Source organism: Drosophila sulfurigaster, chromosome 3 (assembly GCF_023558435.1).
Source record: "Drosophila sulfurigaster albostrigata strain 15112-1811.04 chromosome 3, ASM2355843v2, whole genome shotgun sequence".
Taxonomy (NCBI): Eukaryota; Metazoa; Arthropoda; class Insecta; order Diptera; family Drosophilidae; genus Drosophila; species Drosophila sulfurigaster.
Genome location: NC_084883.1, coordinates 44,286,424 through 44,300,154, shown reverse-complemented (window position 1 = coordinate 44,300,154; position 13,731 = coordinate 44,286,424). Strand labels below are relative to the sequence as shown.

Here is a 13,731-nt window from a genome sequence, read left to right as displayed (position 1 = left end):
CAAAAAGAGTTTAGGCTGCAAGAAAGTTGCCAGATAAGTTAAACTTCACAAATGAAACATGGCAAAAGACGCTTTTACTTATCAAACAAGTTATTCATTTAAATGGACGAACATTGAATATATTTTAATTGATTTATTTTCTTTGCAAATGAGTTTTCTGGGAAGGGTTTGAATTTGAATGTATTCAAGAATCTACAATTCTTTGATTTGAACGATTTGACAGCGATTAGGTAACTTTTTAAACTTTAAGATTCGAAGTGAAAAAAAAGTTGAAATTGTTTAAATTTGAATGCGAAATTATTGTGTAATAATATAATATAATAACAAGACAACTATAGTACCAAGTTCAATTTACACCACATGCTGTAAATTGACCAATGAAAAAATACTAAAATATACCAAAGGTTATATTTGGTATATAGATATAGGACTACAAGATTATCAGACAAAACAAGACCTACCACAATCGGTAGGCGTCTTTAGCCATAAAAAAATACTACATACATTTCCTGCGGCCTCAAAGTTATAATACCCTTCTACCCTTTGAGTAGCGGATATAGAAATAATAACTAGAACTAAAGACGAGAATATTTATTTTTATAAAAATGATTCTGTCAAATAAATCTCGTCATGCAAAAAGAAAGTCAATAAAATGAACTTAATGTCTTAAGGATTAATTTTAAATGTGTTAAGATTTGTAGTTATGAAACAATATAAATACAAATAAATAAAATCATGCAAATGAAATTCAACAATATTAGTTTGCAATAATATAAAGAAAGTGAAAGTGATCAGCAGAAAATGAATACTCCAAGTAATCACACATAAAGGAAATTCAAAAACATAAACCTGACATTAAAATTATAAAATTCTAAAAAAAAAACAATTTAAATTAAAAGAGAATAATTATATTTTCAGGACAGTTCACATACATTCAACAATTCGCAATATATATAACAAATTCCTTTAAATTCGTTTTGTATGAATCGACAGTTGATCTCAAAATCTTAGCACATTAAACAAATTCCAAAATACATTAATTAAAAAGAAACTACAGACAACGTTTGTTCTGTCCCATAAAACGCTGTGTTCCCATCAAATCTTAGAAATATTACAGAGCTAAGAAATGAGCATTAGCCTTAGGATTACTAATGAGCAGAAACATTAAAAAATTCAATTATGTCAAACATTCAGGTATTATCTTGATACATTCTACTTGGCTAATGAGGCGAATTTCAGCCAGAGCACGACTAAAGATATATATAGAGAGGAGAGAGTAATAGAGGAAGAAGCGATGTTATCCACTGAGAAAGCCGCAACAAAGACGGTAAAGAAGTCAAGGACTAAAGTGAAATCAATTAAAATTTATCACTTTATTTTCATTAAGACACAAAAGCCGCAAAGCAGCAGCGTTGCTACTGATGCTGATGTCCCCAAGGTGCAATTCGTTATCAATTTGCGGAGGACAATGGCGGACAGGATGTGGCTTGACTGTAATTTGTCCTGCCGTCGTCGTTGTCGACGTCGCTGCTGTTGTAGTTTGTTATCGGCTGGAGGAAGACAATAAAATGCCACAACGTTTGTCGCTTTAAATAATAAAAACATTTGATTTGCCAAAAGCGGCACGTGCCAGAAGGACTCAACGAGTCCTTCAGACTGGCAATGCGCAACCAAATCGCAGATAAAGCTGCTCAGTAAATTAATGGCCGACACGTGTCCTTGACACTGCCACAAAGCCAAAGCAAAGCTAAGCAGTTAGCACTGAGCTGTGATTGGGTTTTGGGGATTGGCCAAGCTGATGTCCTCCCTGGGTGGTCTGCAAGTGTCCAGGACATGCTCAACAAATTATCGACTCAACTCTCTCTCATATGTGAACGACTGATAATTGAGGCGTAAATGTTGACACACGTCCACCAACAACCAGCAACATTGTCGCCCTCAACTTGCAACTTTCAACTCGACAAATGAATTTTTATGAAGTTGTGACAATTGCTTCGGATTTACGAGTCCATCGAGACCAGTTTATTTGGAGTCCCTTTTATGGTGGCAAGCTCCAAACATAGTTGCTGATAAACCTATTAAAGTTTTATGCCACATGCAAAGCCAACCAAAGTAAGCGCATCATTTGTCGACTGCATAAAAAGTTAATAAGCTTCTCCATTCTGTGTGCAATGCATAAAACAATGAAGTTCACACAAACAATGGCTGCGTTTGATTTTCCAGCTGACGTGTTGGTTTCAAAGTGCCCAACCACAAACCTTTGACCATATGCGATAAAAAAAAACAGGGGAGGAAAGACGGATTGTGGCAATCCTCTTTTCAATGTGTGTGAATGGATAAACATAATCGATGTTAAATAAATGAATAATTAAGGTTTGATTTCAATGTAAAAATGAATTGCTATGAATCTTATTTTGTGGGTACATAGCCAACTTCTTGTTAAAATAAATAGAAAAATATTAATGAATTTTCCTCATAAATAGAATTCGAATTTTGAATATTTTTTTAAAGATTGAGTATAGTGAATTTTGATGACACCAAGAAGCGTTTCATTTATGAGAAGAAAAATATATACATAAACTTTATAAATATAGTATGCACACAAATTCATACGAAAAATCCAGGATCCATTAAATAAAACTTACTGCCCCACAGAAATGTTCTTACTAGGAAATAAAATAAACTAATATGTAGCTTTTTCGCTATGATAACATTAGAGAAATAAAATAAAATACAACAAAAATAAAATGATTTGGATTACATTTTTAAAAATACCTAGAAGCAATTAAGAATTCTATTATTTTTATTTTATTTCTAATCAACAGATATATTAGACTACACACAAGTTATACCATAATATCTAAATACATATTTGACTTATCCAATAAAATGTATTTTTTATGAACATTTATCTATATGTCGTACATTTTATTTAACTGCAAGTAGGTCGAATTTTTATCTCGATTTAAAAACGGACAACAAAATACTTAAGACAGTTAAAATTCATTTTAGTGTATAAATCAAATCATATATTCTTTTAATTGTACATTATTTATATGTTGACTTTATTGGTCATATTTCATATATAAGCACTAAATTAATTTTATTATTTAAAATACATATGTAGGTAAGCAACACATATTCTAAGTTTTATTTGGTACTTTCTTAAACTTTACATTAATTTCAATTTCAATTATAATTTTTTTATTTTTATATATGTATTTTATCCCTCATTTAGACATTACTCTATAGAATTAATTTTCAAGCTTGAAAACTTAGTAGTTAGTAGTCCGTAGTTGTATATGTAGAACAACCATAATTAATCTACCCCTTTTATTTGCAACAACTGCAGGGTATGCGAAAATGAAAAGTCACACCACAAAAGCTGCCCTGTTTGTCGCTGATGAGAAGGGACAACAGACATATGGCCACTTGGCCGCATTGGTAAATCAGTGAAGGATATGCTAACAACGACGAGACAATTGCGAAATAACCACAGGACATGCACTTGAACGCATCTTGTGTGTGTGGTTGGAACAGGATGTGTGTACGAAAGAGTTGTCAAGGTGGATGATGAATGTACATAAGTAACCCATTCAGTTTCAGCTTTGATCCTTGATTGGAGTTGGACATGGGCCACTCGAGGCGCAGCTGTGACACTGATTGATGATGCGCCAATGGGGCCATGAATACCCATAAACAGCTTTGTATATTCCGCATCAGCGATTGCATTAATCGACTTCTGTCCGAGAGGGGGAATACAAAAAAATAAAAGGGGAGAAGCTGTGCGCAACTATGTAATGGGTGTCAACTGCGGGTGAGCATAAAAAATAATGACCAGCAGAGATAAAAATATATTTTATGTTATTGCTCCACTTCGCCAATTTCAGTGGCAGCAGCCGCAAACAATATTTAAATTTTTCAAAAGTTCCAAGTGTACCAGTTAAATGAAGCAGAAGCAAGATTGTCGCCACATCCCTTGTCCCATCTCACTTGCCCCAAAGGGCGAACGGAAAAGAGAATGAAAAACAAACGACAGCACAAACTAGAGTAGTATATTTTTGGGGAGTGGACACGCCCACTCAGCTGCAACGCCCTGGCAATCGAATTTGGAAATTGATACACAAAGAGAAGGAGAAAAATATATATATATGTGTTTTATACTATGTGGACACTATCATAGTATATTTTGGCAATAAATCATAAATCAATAGTAGCCAGGACATCCCTAGTGTCCTTCTTGCTGGCCAAGCAGCAGCTAATGATGTCTTAAAAAAACGATTTTTCCGTTCGAGCAATGTCACAAAACGAGGGCAATTGATGTCCTCAGGTCAAACGCATTAACAAAATTGCCGTTTCAGCTGCCAGCTCTTTATATCACTGAGTGTGTGAAAGTGTGTGTGTGTGTAGCTGGGAAATTGAATTTCCACCGGCACGCTAAGTGTCGACTGCTGCTGGCAACAATATTCTTCTTTTGCAAATCGGCTTTAAGTCATGAAAAATAATAGACAACCCCCAAACACGGACTCAAACGTCGAGAGACGAGACGAGCGTAGTAAAAAGCAGATTGCGAGGCGCGTCAGCAGCCAAGAAATAAAAAAAAATAACCGATTGTGGAACACATGCTGTGCCGCATATGACGACGACGTTGTGGATGTCGCTTATCAACTGGCAAACACGCCTGGGAGTTGCTTGGGTGGGCAACACGCAACATGTGAAACTCTCTCGCAACTTAAATAGATACAAGAAGTATACAAAGTATATTCAACTTACCAACGAGCACAAAATAGGGTAGAGTAGAGTACAACTTAATATTATATTAGATGGCAACACGAAGCGTTTTTCTAGGCCAACTCCATGTCGCCGGGTATCTCCGAGTCCTCGATGCTGCGTGTCGCCGGTATGTAAACCTTGAACGCAAACTTCGACTTGACAAAGGAGCCGGTGTTCAACACCGTGCAGCCATGTTGAGTGCTGGCAAAACTTTGACACGAATCGCCCATGACAATGAGATCGGGCAAGGGGTAAAGCCACAATGCTGGATCGTAATCCCAGTGCACGGGCATCGCAATGGGATGTATGGGCACCAGATGATTCTGACAGACAAGCGTGCGTGCAAAATGCTGTTCAATGTGCTCGGTGTCTGGAGGGAAATGCAACGTGTTGCGGCAAAACTTGGCCATCAAATCCAGACGACACACCACAATTTGTTGGGTGCAATACTGCAGCCGGCAGGGATTCGTGGCCAACTGGGTGCGTGGCCAGACCTTGAGCAGACCAGCGGCCAAGCATTCTGGTAGTGGAGCACGTGGAAATATGTTGGGTGCCGTAGGATCCTCAGTAGAAGGCACCAGTATGAGATCCGTTTGCTTTTTCAGCTGCTCACAGCCAGCGGCCAAGGCGCCCAGCGCATCCAAGTGATGACGCAGCTCGTGATGATTGCGTGTGCTCGCGGTAAACGGACCCATAAGCACAATAGCCTGAGGTGGACACGAATCGTAGCCCACAAAGAGTTGACGCAGTTTCTCCATCACTACAGGTAAATCAAGACGCACATCGGAGAGAAATACGAGTGTAGTCTCTGTATTTGTTCGCTCCAATTCCTGCAGACGCGGTGAGTATTTCAGCAGCTTCGCGGATTCTCCGCCCCAAGTGTTTCCAGTTCCAAAGAAGGCGCGACTGCTGCTCGCCACCTCAGCGGGTGGGAAGCCTAGACCATCAACTGTAAGGCACGCAATTGGATTATTAAACTGCTCATGCTTTCGATTCCATACTTACCCTTGAGCACACCATTCGCATAGCTGCCCTCGGCAAGCACAAAGCAGCCCTCGCAAAAGAATCCAGCATGGAAGCGAGCGCCACTCAGATCGAGCTGCACGCTGCCTGTGGGATCCTCCACATAGAATTTGCCCTCCTTAAGCTGGGTAAGCAAGCCCAGCACCACTGCTTCCTTCATATTCGAGGTGGCCAACAAATTCTCAGCATACTGCAATTTGAATTTCTTCGTCTGTGCTTCAGCTGCAACTCCATCCTGGATGACAGCTGGTGCAAAGAGATCGTGTCGCAGGGTTTTTTGTAACAACATGGCATAGCGCTGCTGCAGATAATCCGATTTCATGCGCGGCTGGGTGAGCAGGCGTCTTGGTTGCGTATCCCGCTCAAATTTCTTGATGCGCGTATTGTAGCGATAGCGAGGCACAGTGAAGGCATCGATGACCGAAAATACAGTTTCACCTTCGTCCAGGCCAACGCGATTTAACTCGTTAATGGCTTTTTCTAGTGATTCCCGTTCGACGTGGGGCGTTGATAGTTTTTGTCCCTGTAGATTCTCTGTGATGACCGTCATCCATTTCTCGCGCTCGGCGGGCTCAAAGGGAAGCAGCTGCTCCGCCAGGAAATTACTGTTCTCGGAACGTATAAGAAAACCGCACAACTTGAATGAAGTTGTAATGCGTTTGCGCAACTGCGCCAATTCATCCATGGCTTTTAATTTGCAATAATAATATTAACCGCACAACTTGTTGCTCTTAATAAATATTTGTTACTTTGGCGCCAAATGAACTTGTGTGCGAGTGAACCGAGCCATGAACCAACGATGTATCGATAGTTTTGGAGCAACATTTAATGTCCGTTGGGGTGGCTGGTCGATAAATTAGTTCGTTACATTATTTATCGTTTTTAAATTTATCGTTTTTCTAATACTTTAAGTAGGCGCCAAGTAGAATTTTTTAAATGGAAGGAAATCGAACACCAGCAAGTAAAGATAAAGAAAACTGCTTAAGCTTCGATGAATTCCTACCCTATATGGGAGAGTTTGGCTTTTATCAAAAACGCCTAATAGTCTATTTGATACCATTCTTCTTCCTTTGGGCTTTTATCTACTTTACGCAAATTTTTTTAATCGTTGTGCCAAATGATCATTGGTGTCGCATTGCCGAACTGCAAGATCTATCAAAAGAACAGCAACTGAAGCTAGGCATACCCAAAGTAGAAGACGAATACAATAAATGTTTTATGTACGATACAAACTACACGGAAGCATTAGACAGAAACTTCACCACAGCAGATAAAAATTGGCCACAAAAACCATGCAAGGATTGGATTTACGACAAGGATCAAGTGCCTTACGAGTCCATTGCCACACAGTACGACTGGGTGTGCCAAAATGATCATCTTGGTCCCTATTCGGTTACCATTTACTTTCTGGGTTCTATTGTAGGCGGCCTTATCTTTGGTTATGCTGCAGATCATTGGGGACGTTTGCCAGCTGTCATGTTGAGCAATCTTTGTGCTCTCATTGGAGGTCTTCTGAGTGCCTTTTGTAACAATTTCATATGGTTTTCCATCACTAGATTTGTTGTGGGTCTGGCACTCAATAACTGTTGTATTCCCGTGTATGTTCTAAGTGAGTTTAAAGTGGCGTATTTATTTTATTTGTTTCTAATACGAGTACAGTGATGGAATGTCTGCCTTCAAAGTATCGACCCGCAGTAACAAACTTCTCACTGACTATCTGCTTTCTGCCTGCTGCTTGTTTGCTGCCTTGGATTGCATTGTGGTGCAATAACTGGCGTTTATTAGCTATTGTGACTTCAGCTCCCCTTGTCATTTGTCTGTTAATGTACTTTTGCTTACAAGAATCCCCCAGGTAAGAATACTAACTTTTTAAATTTATTTACTCATAATAAAGTCTCTTTTTAGATGGTTAATAAGCATTGGTAAAATGGCTAAAGCTATGAAAATTATAGAATATATTGCTAAGGTAAATGGCAAAGAAATTTCAAAAGAATTAATGACTACATTCGAAAAATGCTGCATATTAGCTTACAATGAAGAAAAGCAGTGGAAACAATACACTCTACTAGACTTGTTCAGAAGTTATCGAATGTGTTTTATAACATTGGATCTAGTTATTATTTGGATGATCACTGCATTGGTTTACGATGCTCATGTGAGAGCCATTATTGAGATTGGACCGGATGTATTTATTACCTTTTCAGTAGCCGGTGCAATGGAGTTGCCTGCCTGCCTAGTTCCATTTTTTTTCCTAGATTTTGTAGGACGCAAATGCATGTGCTTGTTCGCATTTATTGGATGCGCAGTCGGTAGCTTAATTGCTGCATTACTTCGGATTAAATGGCAAATAGCAGTGACTGCCATTTTTGGTAGATTTTGTGCAACAATTACATTTAATATTGGAGTTCAGTGGGCTGCCGAAATACTTCCTACTGTGGTGCGTGGACAGGGCATTGCATTCATTCAAATTATGGGATTTGTTTCATCACTACTGTCTCCATTTGTTGTGTACACCAAGATTTATTCACCTTCGGCTCCAATGGCAATCATTGCAGCTCTTTCTATTTGCGCTGCAGTGTTTGTTTTATTTTTACCAGACACTACAAGGAGTGTATTGCCACAGCTACCTGAAGATACAGAAAAACTTTCTAAGAATCAAAAAATATATGTATTAAAAAGAAAATAAAATATCCATTAATTTGAATTCAAATTTGATTACGGTGAAATTTTATTCCATTGTACAACACTATTAGCAACCGATAACGCAATTATCTATCGAGTGTGACCATTTCGAATTTAAAACAATATATAAACTCTGAAACACATTATTTTGCATATTTATTAATTTAATCAATTTAAAATATAAATTTAAAGAATTTTTAAAATTACGGCTTTTGTACACATCACTTAAAGAGTGTGGCCGTGCAATTAATTTTGTAGCTGGTATATTTTAGTATATTTTCCAAGTGAAATATTTTTCAAAATTCTACTAGCGGTCACGCATGTACAGCACGTGTATAAATATCAAAAGGAGTTGAATTGCTGTTTATTTCCCACAAAATGGATGTAGTTAAAGCGGTTTTAGAGAAACATCAAAAGGAATTGGATAAATATAAACCAATCACAGTCGAAAAGCACCTGGAATGCCGTTTAGATGTTGGCACACTACTCATCACAGACCCCAATGATTTGGAGGACCGGCAGCTGGCGTAAGTAGCAAACATGAGGCTTCAATGGACATCGAAATGAGATAAAATCTCTTTTTTTTTAGCAACGACAAAGAAGAGTATTTGGCTGCTTTAACCCGCGACAATACACAACTACTGGTAAATGCCATCTGGGAGCTCCCTACAGAGCGTGTGGACGAGAGCATCGTGGCTAAGTTGCCGGAGCCAACAACAGTTCTGCCGCGTCTACGTAAACCTCCAGGCCCGCGTCCATTGACCAAATGGGAGCAGTTCGCCAAGGAGAAGGGAATCACAAAGAAGAAGAAGGACAAGAAGACTTATGATGATGTGTTGGACGTAAGTACAATAGAAATTACATAAATTCTTGAGCTAATTTTTATTCTTTCACATAGAAATGGGTACCCACGTATGGCTTCAAACGTGCCGAGGCTGAGAAAGATAAGGAATGGGTGTTGGAGGTACCACAGAATGCCGATCCCAATACAGACATGTTCCAAAAGAAGATCGACTTGCGCAACGAAAAGGTGGCCAAAAACGAGATTCAGCGCATGAAGAACATTGTGCGTGCGAAGAAAATGGATGTGCCACGCAGTGGTTACCTAGGTCCTGAGGCTGCATCATCGAATCAACTGCTGACCGCGGTTACGGTAGCGAAATCCTCAACAGCATCGGTGGGCAAATTCCAGAGTAAGCTCCCCAAGGAGAAGGAGGCACGCGGTTTGGGTGTAAAGGAGCTGATACCGGGTGGTAAACGCAAGGCATCGCATATCTCAGCGCAGCCGGAGCGCGAGGCTAACTTGGACCTCATCAAGAGTGTGCTCAACAAGAAGCCCAAACTGGATGTGGAGAAGGCGATACAGCTGCAAAAGCAGGACGAGCGATTGGAGTAAGTGCAGCAGACAGTCGAGTATATCATAGATGTATGTTTTAATTTAACTAATTTGCTTTTGCAGACGTGAAGCAGAAGGCAATAAACCTGCTAAGAAGGGCAAGAAGGGCGGCGGCAAAGGCAGCCGCAAGGCGGTGGGCAAGAAACCCAAAGGTCATCAGGGACAGCGTGCGCCTGGCAAAAAGGGACAAGCTGGCCGCAAGCGTCGTTGAGTAAACCACTTCCACGTTGTAACTAGTAGATTTTTTAATAACCAACAATTTACACGATAAATACAAATGATAATATTTAAGCAACTTTTACAAAACACATTTGTTAAATCTATCCACGATGGAAACGCAAATCCACTGGAGCCGTATGGCGCTTCAGATACTCGTAGACGAAGCTGCGAAAAACGCGATTAAAGTAACGTATTGAAGGATAATGCAGATTTGCAGCATTATCTCTGGGTGTGTGCCAAACATCTGGGAAAGGCGTAGCAATCAAATGCAAAATGGGCACATTCTCCTCCAGGAATGGACGATGATCGTCGTCGACTAAACTGCCAGCTGGCCGATTCAAAAACATACGATTATTGCCCTTCAGATGACCAGCAGAACGCAGTGATTGTTCAATCTGCACTAAACTGGAGTGCAGACCATGTGTGTTCTCATAAAAACTAGAAAATTTCGGATTACGGGCTCCAATCAAATCAAGCAACACAAGCACTTCCTAAAAGTAGGAAGAATTTTTAGTAAATTGTAACGTTCTTTTTTTAAGAAACTTACGATCCGATCAATGTAACGTTGTCCCAGATTAGCTTGTCCACTACGCGCTAGTTTTTTAGCTAAGTGTCTGGAACCATAAACTGAGTCGCTGTTTGTCCAGTCCCTAAAAGCCTCCTCACCGTCAAAGAAGATCATCTGAAAGAGAATTTCACGAATCATTTGAAGTTTAGTGAAGATCGTCATTTCTTTGAACAATTTTATGCAAGCGCAAATTAAATTTCAACGCACGATTTTCAGAAATTGTTAGCGATTTTATTGCTTCAATTAAATTTGGATGATCAGTTTGCGATGTTTCTACTATATGTCGGTCATATGAAAATAATTTTTCGACATGTTTCTGATTTCATTAGGTATTTAAAAATGATTAGGCTATATTACAAATTGAATTTTAAAATTGCTATAGAAATTATTGCCTGAACTAAATTTTCATGATCGGTTTTACAATTAAGAGTCAAATTGTCACGATCAGTTTAGTGAATAGAATGTTCATATTTCAAATTGGTAATATGAATGATAAATTATTTAAAAGTGTTATTTTGAATGGAATATTCTTTAAACAGACCATGATGATGATATGGTGATATACTCTATAATATACTCGACTATATTCTCAAGGTTCTTTTCCCTTATCACCATTGAATAAATTAGTATGTGTTGGGTTTCCCCCTCATCTGGCTCACCATAAGTCCAAGATCGCGACGATTGCGGAATTGCTGCAGCAGATAAGTGTTGAGCGTCTTCGCGGTATTCAAGAGAATGGCACAGGGAACAGCTGAATCGGTGGCACCGACGAAACCCGGATCATTTGGAAAGTACTTGCTGTCATAGTGACAGGCAAGGGCCAAAAAGTTCTCAGCCTGCGGATTGATGTAGCCAATTACATTGGCGAACGTGAGCTCGCCCAACACTGGGACACGCTGCTTGAACTCATCGACTTCCGTTTGAAAGCCAAGGCCATTGAGAGAGTTGACCAGATAATTGCGAACCTGCTCATGTCCACGACTGCCGACGACGCGTGGCACCAAAATCGCAGACAGACTGCTATTGAAGTGTGTCTCATCGTCATCCCAGTGCGTTGTTTCAAACTGTTGATAAAAACAAAGAGATCGAAGGGTGTTACACATTTGGCTCGTGACTCAGCATACAACATTTCCATGTTGTTACTTTTAACGTCTTACGCTGGCTTGCTGCTGCTGCTGCTGTTGGGCCTGCGTATAATCAGTTGCAAGCGCACAGATCGTAACTGTAAGCAATAAAAGGCGCGACACTAACAGCGACATGTTCCCAATCTTGATCTCAACACAGCGATGTGTGACGGCGCACTGAATTGACGCTTTGTATTGAAACGCGCTCTCTGTTCGTGCAAAGTGCGCTGTGTTGTTGTGTTGTTAACGATCTGTACAGACAGCTGTTGTTGTCTGCAGTTGTTGTTTTGTTTTGCGGTTCCTCATGGCGCGCAAACTAACTCTCACCCACACACCTACATACAAATGTACATGCATACAATATATGTATGCGCGCAGCGAAAGCTTTCGGCCTTCACATCCGCATACAGTTTGAGTAAAGCTTTGAGTGCGCGCCTCCATAACAAATACTTAAAAGTTTCACTGCTCTGTTCAGCTCATTTACATGAGCAGCTTACAAAAAGCTTTGCCTTGGCATATTTTCAAATGTATGTTAAGCGCTAAGCTTAAAAGTTTTAAACTGCACGCAGCTCGTGGTGAAGTGCCTAAGAAGCATGGAGTGTGAAGTGCCTAAGTAGAACTTTCAATAAAGACAAAACCACTAGCCATATAATACGATATCAAACTAAAATATAATACAATTAGGGAAAATCGAAATGTTTATTGTTGAACAAATAGCAATATAATTGTTAATGACCTCTATTTAAACGGGTAACCTACTTATTTCATCTGAATGGTTGTGCAAATATTCATAAACAAATTGCGTAATTATTAGATTCATATTACGTATCGTTGGAAAGTGCAGATTTCTAAGGTTATCAGAGTCGGTGTGCCAGACTTCTGGAAAAGTGTGAGGCACAATATGCATTACAGGCACGCCTAAAAAGGTTGTCAATATTTAAGATCAACTAAAAATATTTAACAACAATGGATCATACGCACCCTCCATGAGAAATGGATAGTGATCATCTTCAATGTCGCTGTCATGATCCTTCAGCTTATGGAATAACTGATGAGAGTTGCTCAATCTACCCGCATCCCTTAGATGTTGCTCAATATCTGCGAGACGACTGTGCAACTCGTAAGTGTTCTCATAATGACTCATGTAGATTTGATTAGGTGCGCCAATCAAATTAAAAGTAATGACTAGTTCCTACGAATTATCTTTTGTTAAATATCTTATCTTCTGTACGATATTTATGAATTTAAACTGTAAGAAACTCACAATGCTCTGCAAAGGAATTAACTCCGCTTCTGCAAAATGTCGTGATCCATTTAGTGAATTAAAATCGTCGATTACTTCCTCAAAGGACTCATGACCATCAAACAATACCAGCTATAAATCAAATTAATATAGATAAATATATGTTTATAGATAGTAATAGTAGTTTCTTACCAACAAACCAATATCCGTTCGCTTTTTGAATTCTCCCAACAGATAAGAATTTAAATTTTTAATCACAGTTAGAAGCATTGCACAAGAAACGGCGCCATCTGTGGCACCTACATAAATTTCGTGATCTGCTATGTATTTCGAGTCGTAGTGACAACAGAGCATTAAATAATTTGTTGCCTGCGTATTCATGATGCCCAACATATTGATAAACTTCATCTCATCCAAATGTTCATCGCGTACCGTTGTGAAACCCAATTCTTTCAGAGTATCGGTAAGGAAATTACTTACTCTAGAATGTCCAATACTTCCAGGAAAACGTTGTCTTAATAGTTTTTCAAGCGTGGCATTAAAATATGTCTCATTGCTGACCATATTCGGCGGAGGTACATTTTTAATCCAAAGTATTAAATAATACTGGCAAATTACACCGAATGTAAGTAATATCAACAACAGGCGAACTTGCTCCGACATGGCAAAGTAAAAACTAATTTAAACATTTAAGTAGTAATGC

General features: G+C 39.1%; 5 protein-coding genes across 8 annotated transcripts; 2 read left to right on the top strand and 3 right to left on the bottom strand.

The window, feature by feature from the left end:
* Positions 1-3,810: 3,810 nt before the first annotated feature.
* Positions 3,811-6,570, bottom strand: LOC133841092 (DNA polymerase epsilon subunit 2). The gene is made up of 2 exons (XM_062273372.1): positions 5,779-6,570; positions 3,811-5,722 (listed from the first exon to the last, which is right to left on the bottom strand). The coding sequence occupies exons 1-2, from the start codon at positions 6,479-6,481 to the stop codon at positions 4,845-4,847; spliced, it is 1,581 nt and encodes a 526-aa protein (XP_062129356.1). The 5' UTR covers positions 6,482-6,570; the 3' UTR covers positions 3,811-4,844.
* An 84-nt stretch (positions 6,571-6,654) lies between these two features.
* LOC133841091 (organic anion transporter 3) lies at positions 6,655-8,484 on the top strand. Of its 4 annotated transcripts, XM_062273369.1 has the most exons (4): positions 6,655-7,145; positions 7,220-7,405; positions 7,456-7,648; positions 7,702-8,484. In XM_062273369.1, exons 2-4 carry the CDS (start codon positions 7,273-7,275, stop codon positions 8,480-8,482), a joined length of 1,107 nt encoding a protein of 368 aa, XP_062129353.1. In that variant the 5' UTR covers positions 6,655-7,145; positions 7,220-7,272; the 3' UTR covers positions 8,483-8,484. The 4 variants fall into 4 exon arrangements, with proteins under 4 accessions (XP_062129353.1, XP_062129354.1, XP_062129352.1 ...); XM_062273370.1 differs by having other exon boundaries at positions 6,657-7,394; XM_062273368.1 differs by having other exon boundaries at positions 6,657-7,405.
* Positions 8,485-8,781: 297 nt separating this feature from the next.
* LOC133841093 (ribosome biogenesis regulatory protein homolog) lies at positions 8,782-10,422 on the top strand. The gene is made up of 4 exons (XM_062273373.1): positions 8,782-9,005; positions 9,068-9,320; positions 9,377-9,870; positions 9,938-10,422. The coding sequence occupies exons 1-4, from the start codon at positions 8,857-8,859 to the stop codon at positions 10,083-10,085; spliced, it is 1,044 nt and encodes a 347-aa protein (XP_062129357.1). The 5' UTR covers positions 8,782-8,856; the 3' UTR covers positions 10,086-10,422.
* On the bottom strand, positions 10,102-11,984 carry LOC133841094 (glutaminyl-peptide cyclotransferase-like). Its single transcript, XM_062273374.1, has 4 exons — positions 11,819-11,984; positions 11,321-11,725; positions 10,641-10,775; positions 10,102-10,584 (listed from the first exon to the last, which is right to left on the bottom strand). Exons 1-4 carry the CDS (start codon positions 11,918-11,920, stop codon positions 10,195-10,197), a joined length of 1,032 nt encoding a protein of 343 aa, XP_062129358.1. The 5' UTR covers positions 11,921-11,984; the 3' UTR covers positions 10,102-10,194.
* Positions 11,985-12,465: 481 nt separating this feature from the next.
* On the bottom strand, positions 12,466-13,699 carry LOC133841095 (glutaminyl-peptide cyclotransferase-like). The gene is made up of 4 exons (XM_062273375.1): positions 13,221-13,699; positions 13,050-13,160; positions 12,767-12,977; positions 12,466-12,703 (listed from the first exon to the last, which is right to left on the bottom strand). The coding sequence occupies exons 1-4, from the start codon at positions 13,689-13,691 to the stop codon at positions 12,528-12,530; spliced, it is 969 nt and encodes a 322-aa protein (XP_062129359.1). The 5' UTR covers positions 13,692-13,699; the 3' UTR covers positions 12,466-12,527.
* Positions 13,700-13,731: the final 32 nt, after the last annotated feature.

Coding starts and splice junctions, on each gene's coding strand:
- LOC133841092 (XM_062273372.1), bottom strand. CDS start 6,481: ATGGATGAATTGGCGCAGTTGCGCAAACGCATTACAACTTCATTCAAG. Junction 5,723..5,778: donor TGCGAATGGTGTGCTCAAGG/GTAAGTATGGAA, acceptor CGTGCCTTACAG/TTGATGGTCTAGGCTTCCCA.
- LOC133841091 (XM_062273368.1), top strand. CDS start 6,733: ATGGAAGGAAATCGAACACCAGCAAGTAAAGATAAAGAAAACTGCTTA. Junction 7,406..7,455: donor TATTCCCGTGTATGTTCTAA/GTGAGTTTAAAG, acceptor ATACGAGTACAG/TGATGGAATGTCTGCCTTCA. Junction 7,649..7,701: donor TGCTTACAAGAATCCCCCAG/GTAAGAATACTA, acceptor GTCTCTTTTTAG/ATGGTTAATAAGCATTGGTA.
- LOC133841093 (XM_062273373.1), top strand. CDS start 8,857: ATGGATGTAGTTAAAGCGGTTTTAGAGAAACATCAAAAGGAATTGGAT. Junction 9,006..9,067: donor TTGGAGGACCGGCAGCTGGC/GTAAGTAGCAAA, acceptor CTTTTTTTTTAG/CAACGACAAAGAAGAGTATT. Junction 9,871..9,937: donor AAGCAGGACGAGCGATTGGA/GTAAGTGCAGCA, acceptor TTGCTTTTGCAG/ACGTGAAGCAGAAGGCAATA.
- LOC133841094 (XM_062273374.1), bottom strand. CDS start 11,920: ATGTCGCTGTTAGTGTCGCGCCTTTTATTGCTTACAGTTACGATCTGT. Junction 11,726..11,818: donor AGCAGCAGCAGCAAGCCAGC/GTAAGACGTTAA, acceptor TTTTATCAACAG/TTTGAAACAACGCACTGGGA. Junction 10,776..11,320: donor GTCGCGATCTTGGACTTATG/GTGAGCCAGATG, acceptor ATTCTCTTTCAG/ATGATCTTCTTTGACGGTGA.
- LOC133841095 (XM_062273375.1), bottom strand. CDS start 13,691: ATGTCGGAGCAAGTTCGCCTGTTGTTGATATTACTTACATTCGGTGTA. Junction 13,161..13,220: donor GAACGGATATTGGTTTGTTG/GTAAGAAACTAC, acceptor TTTGATTTATAG/CTGGTATTGTTTGATGGTCA. Junction 12,978..13,049: donor TAATTCCTTTGCAGAGCATT/GTGAGTTTCTTA, acceptor GATAATTCGTAG/GAACTAGTCATTACTTTTAA.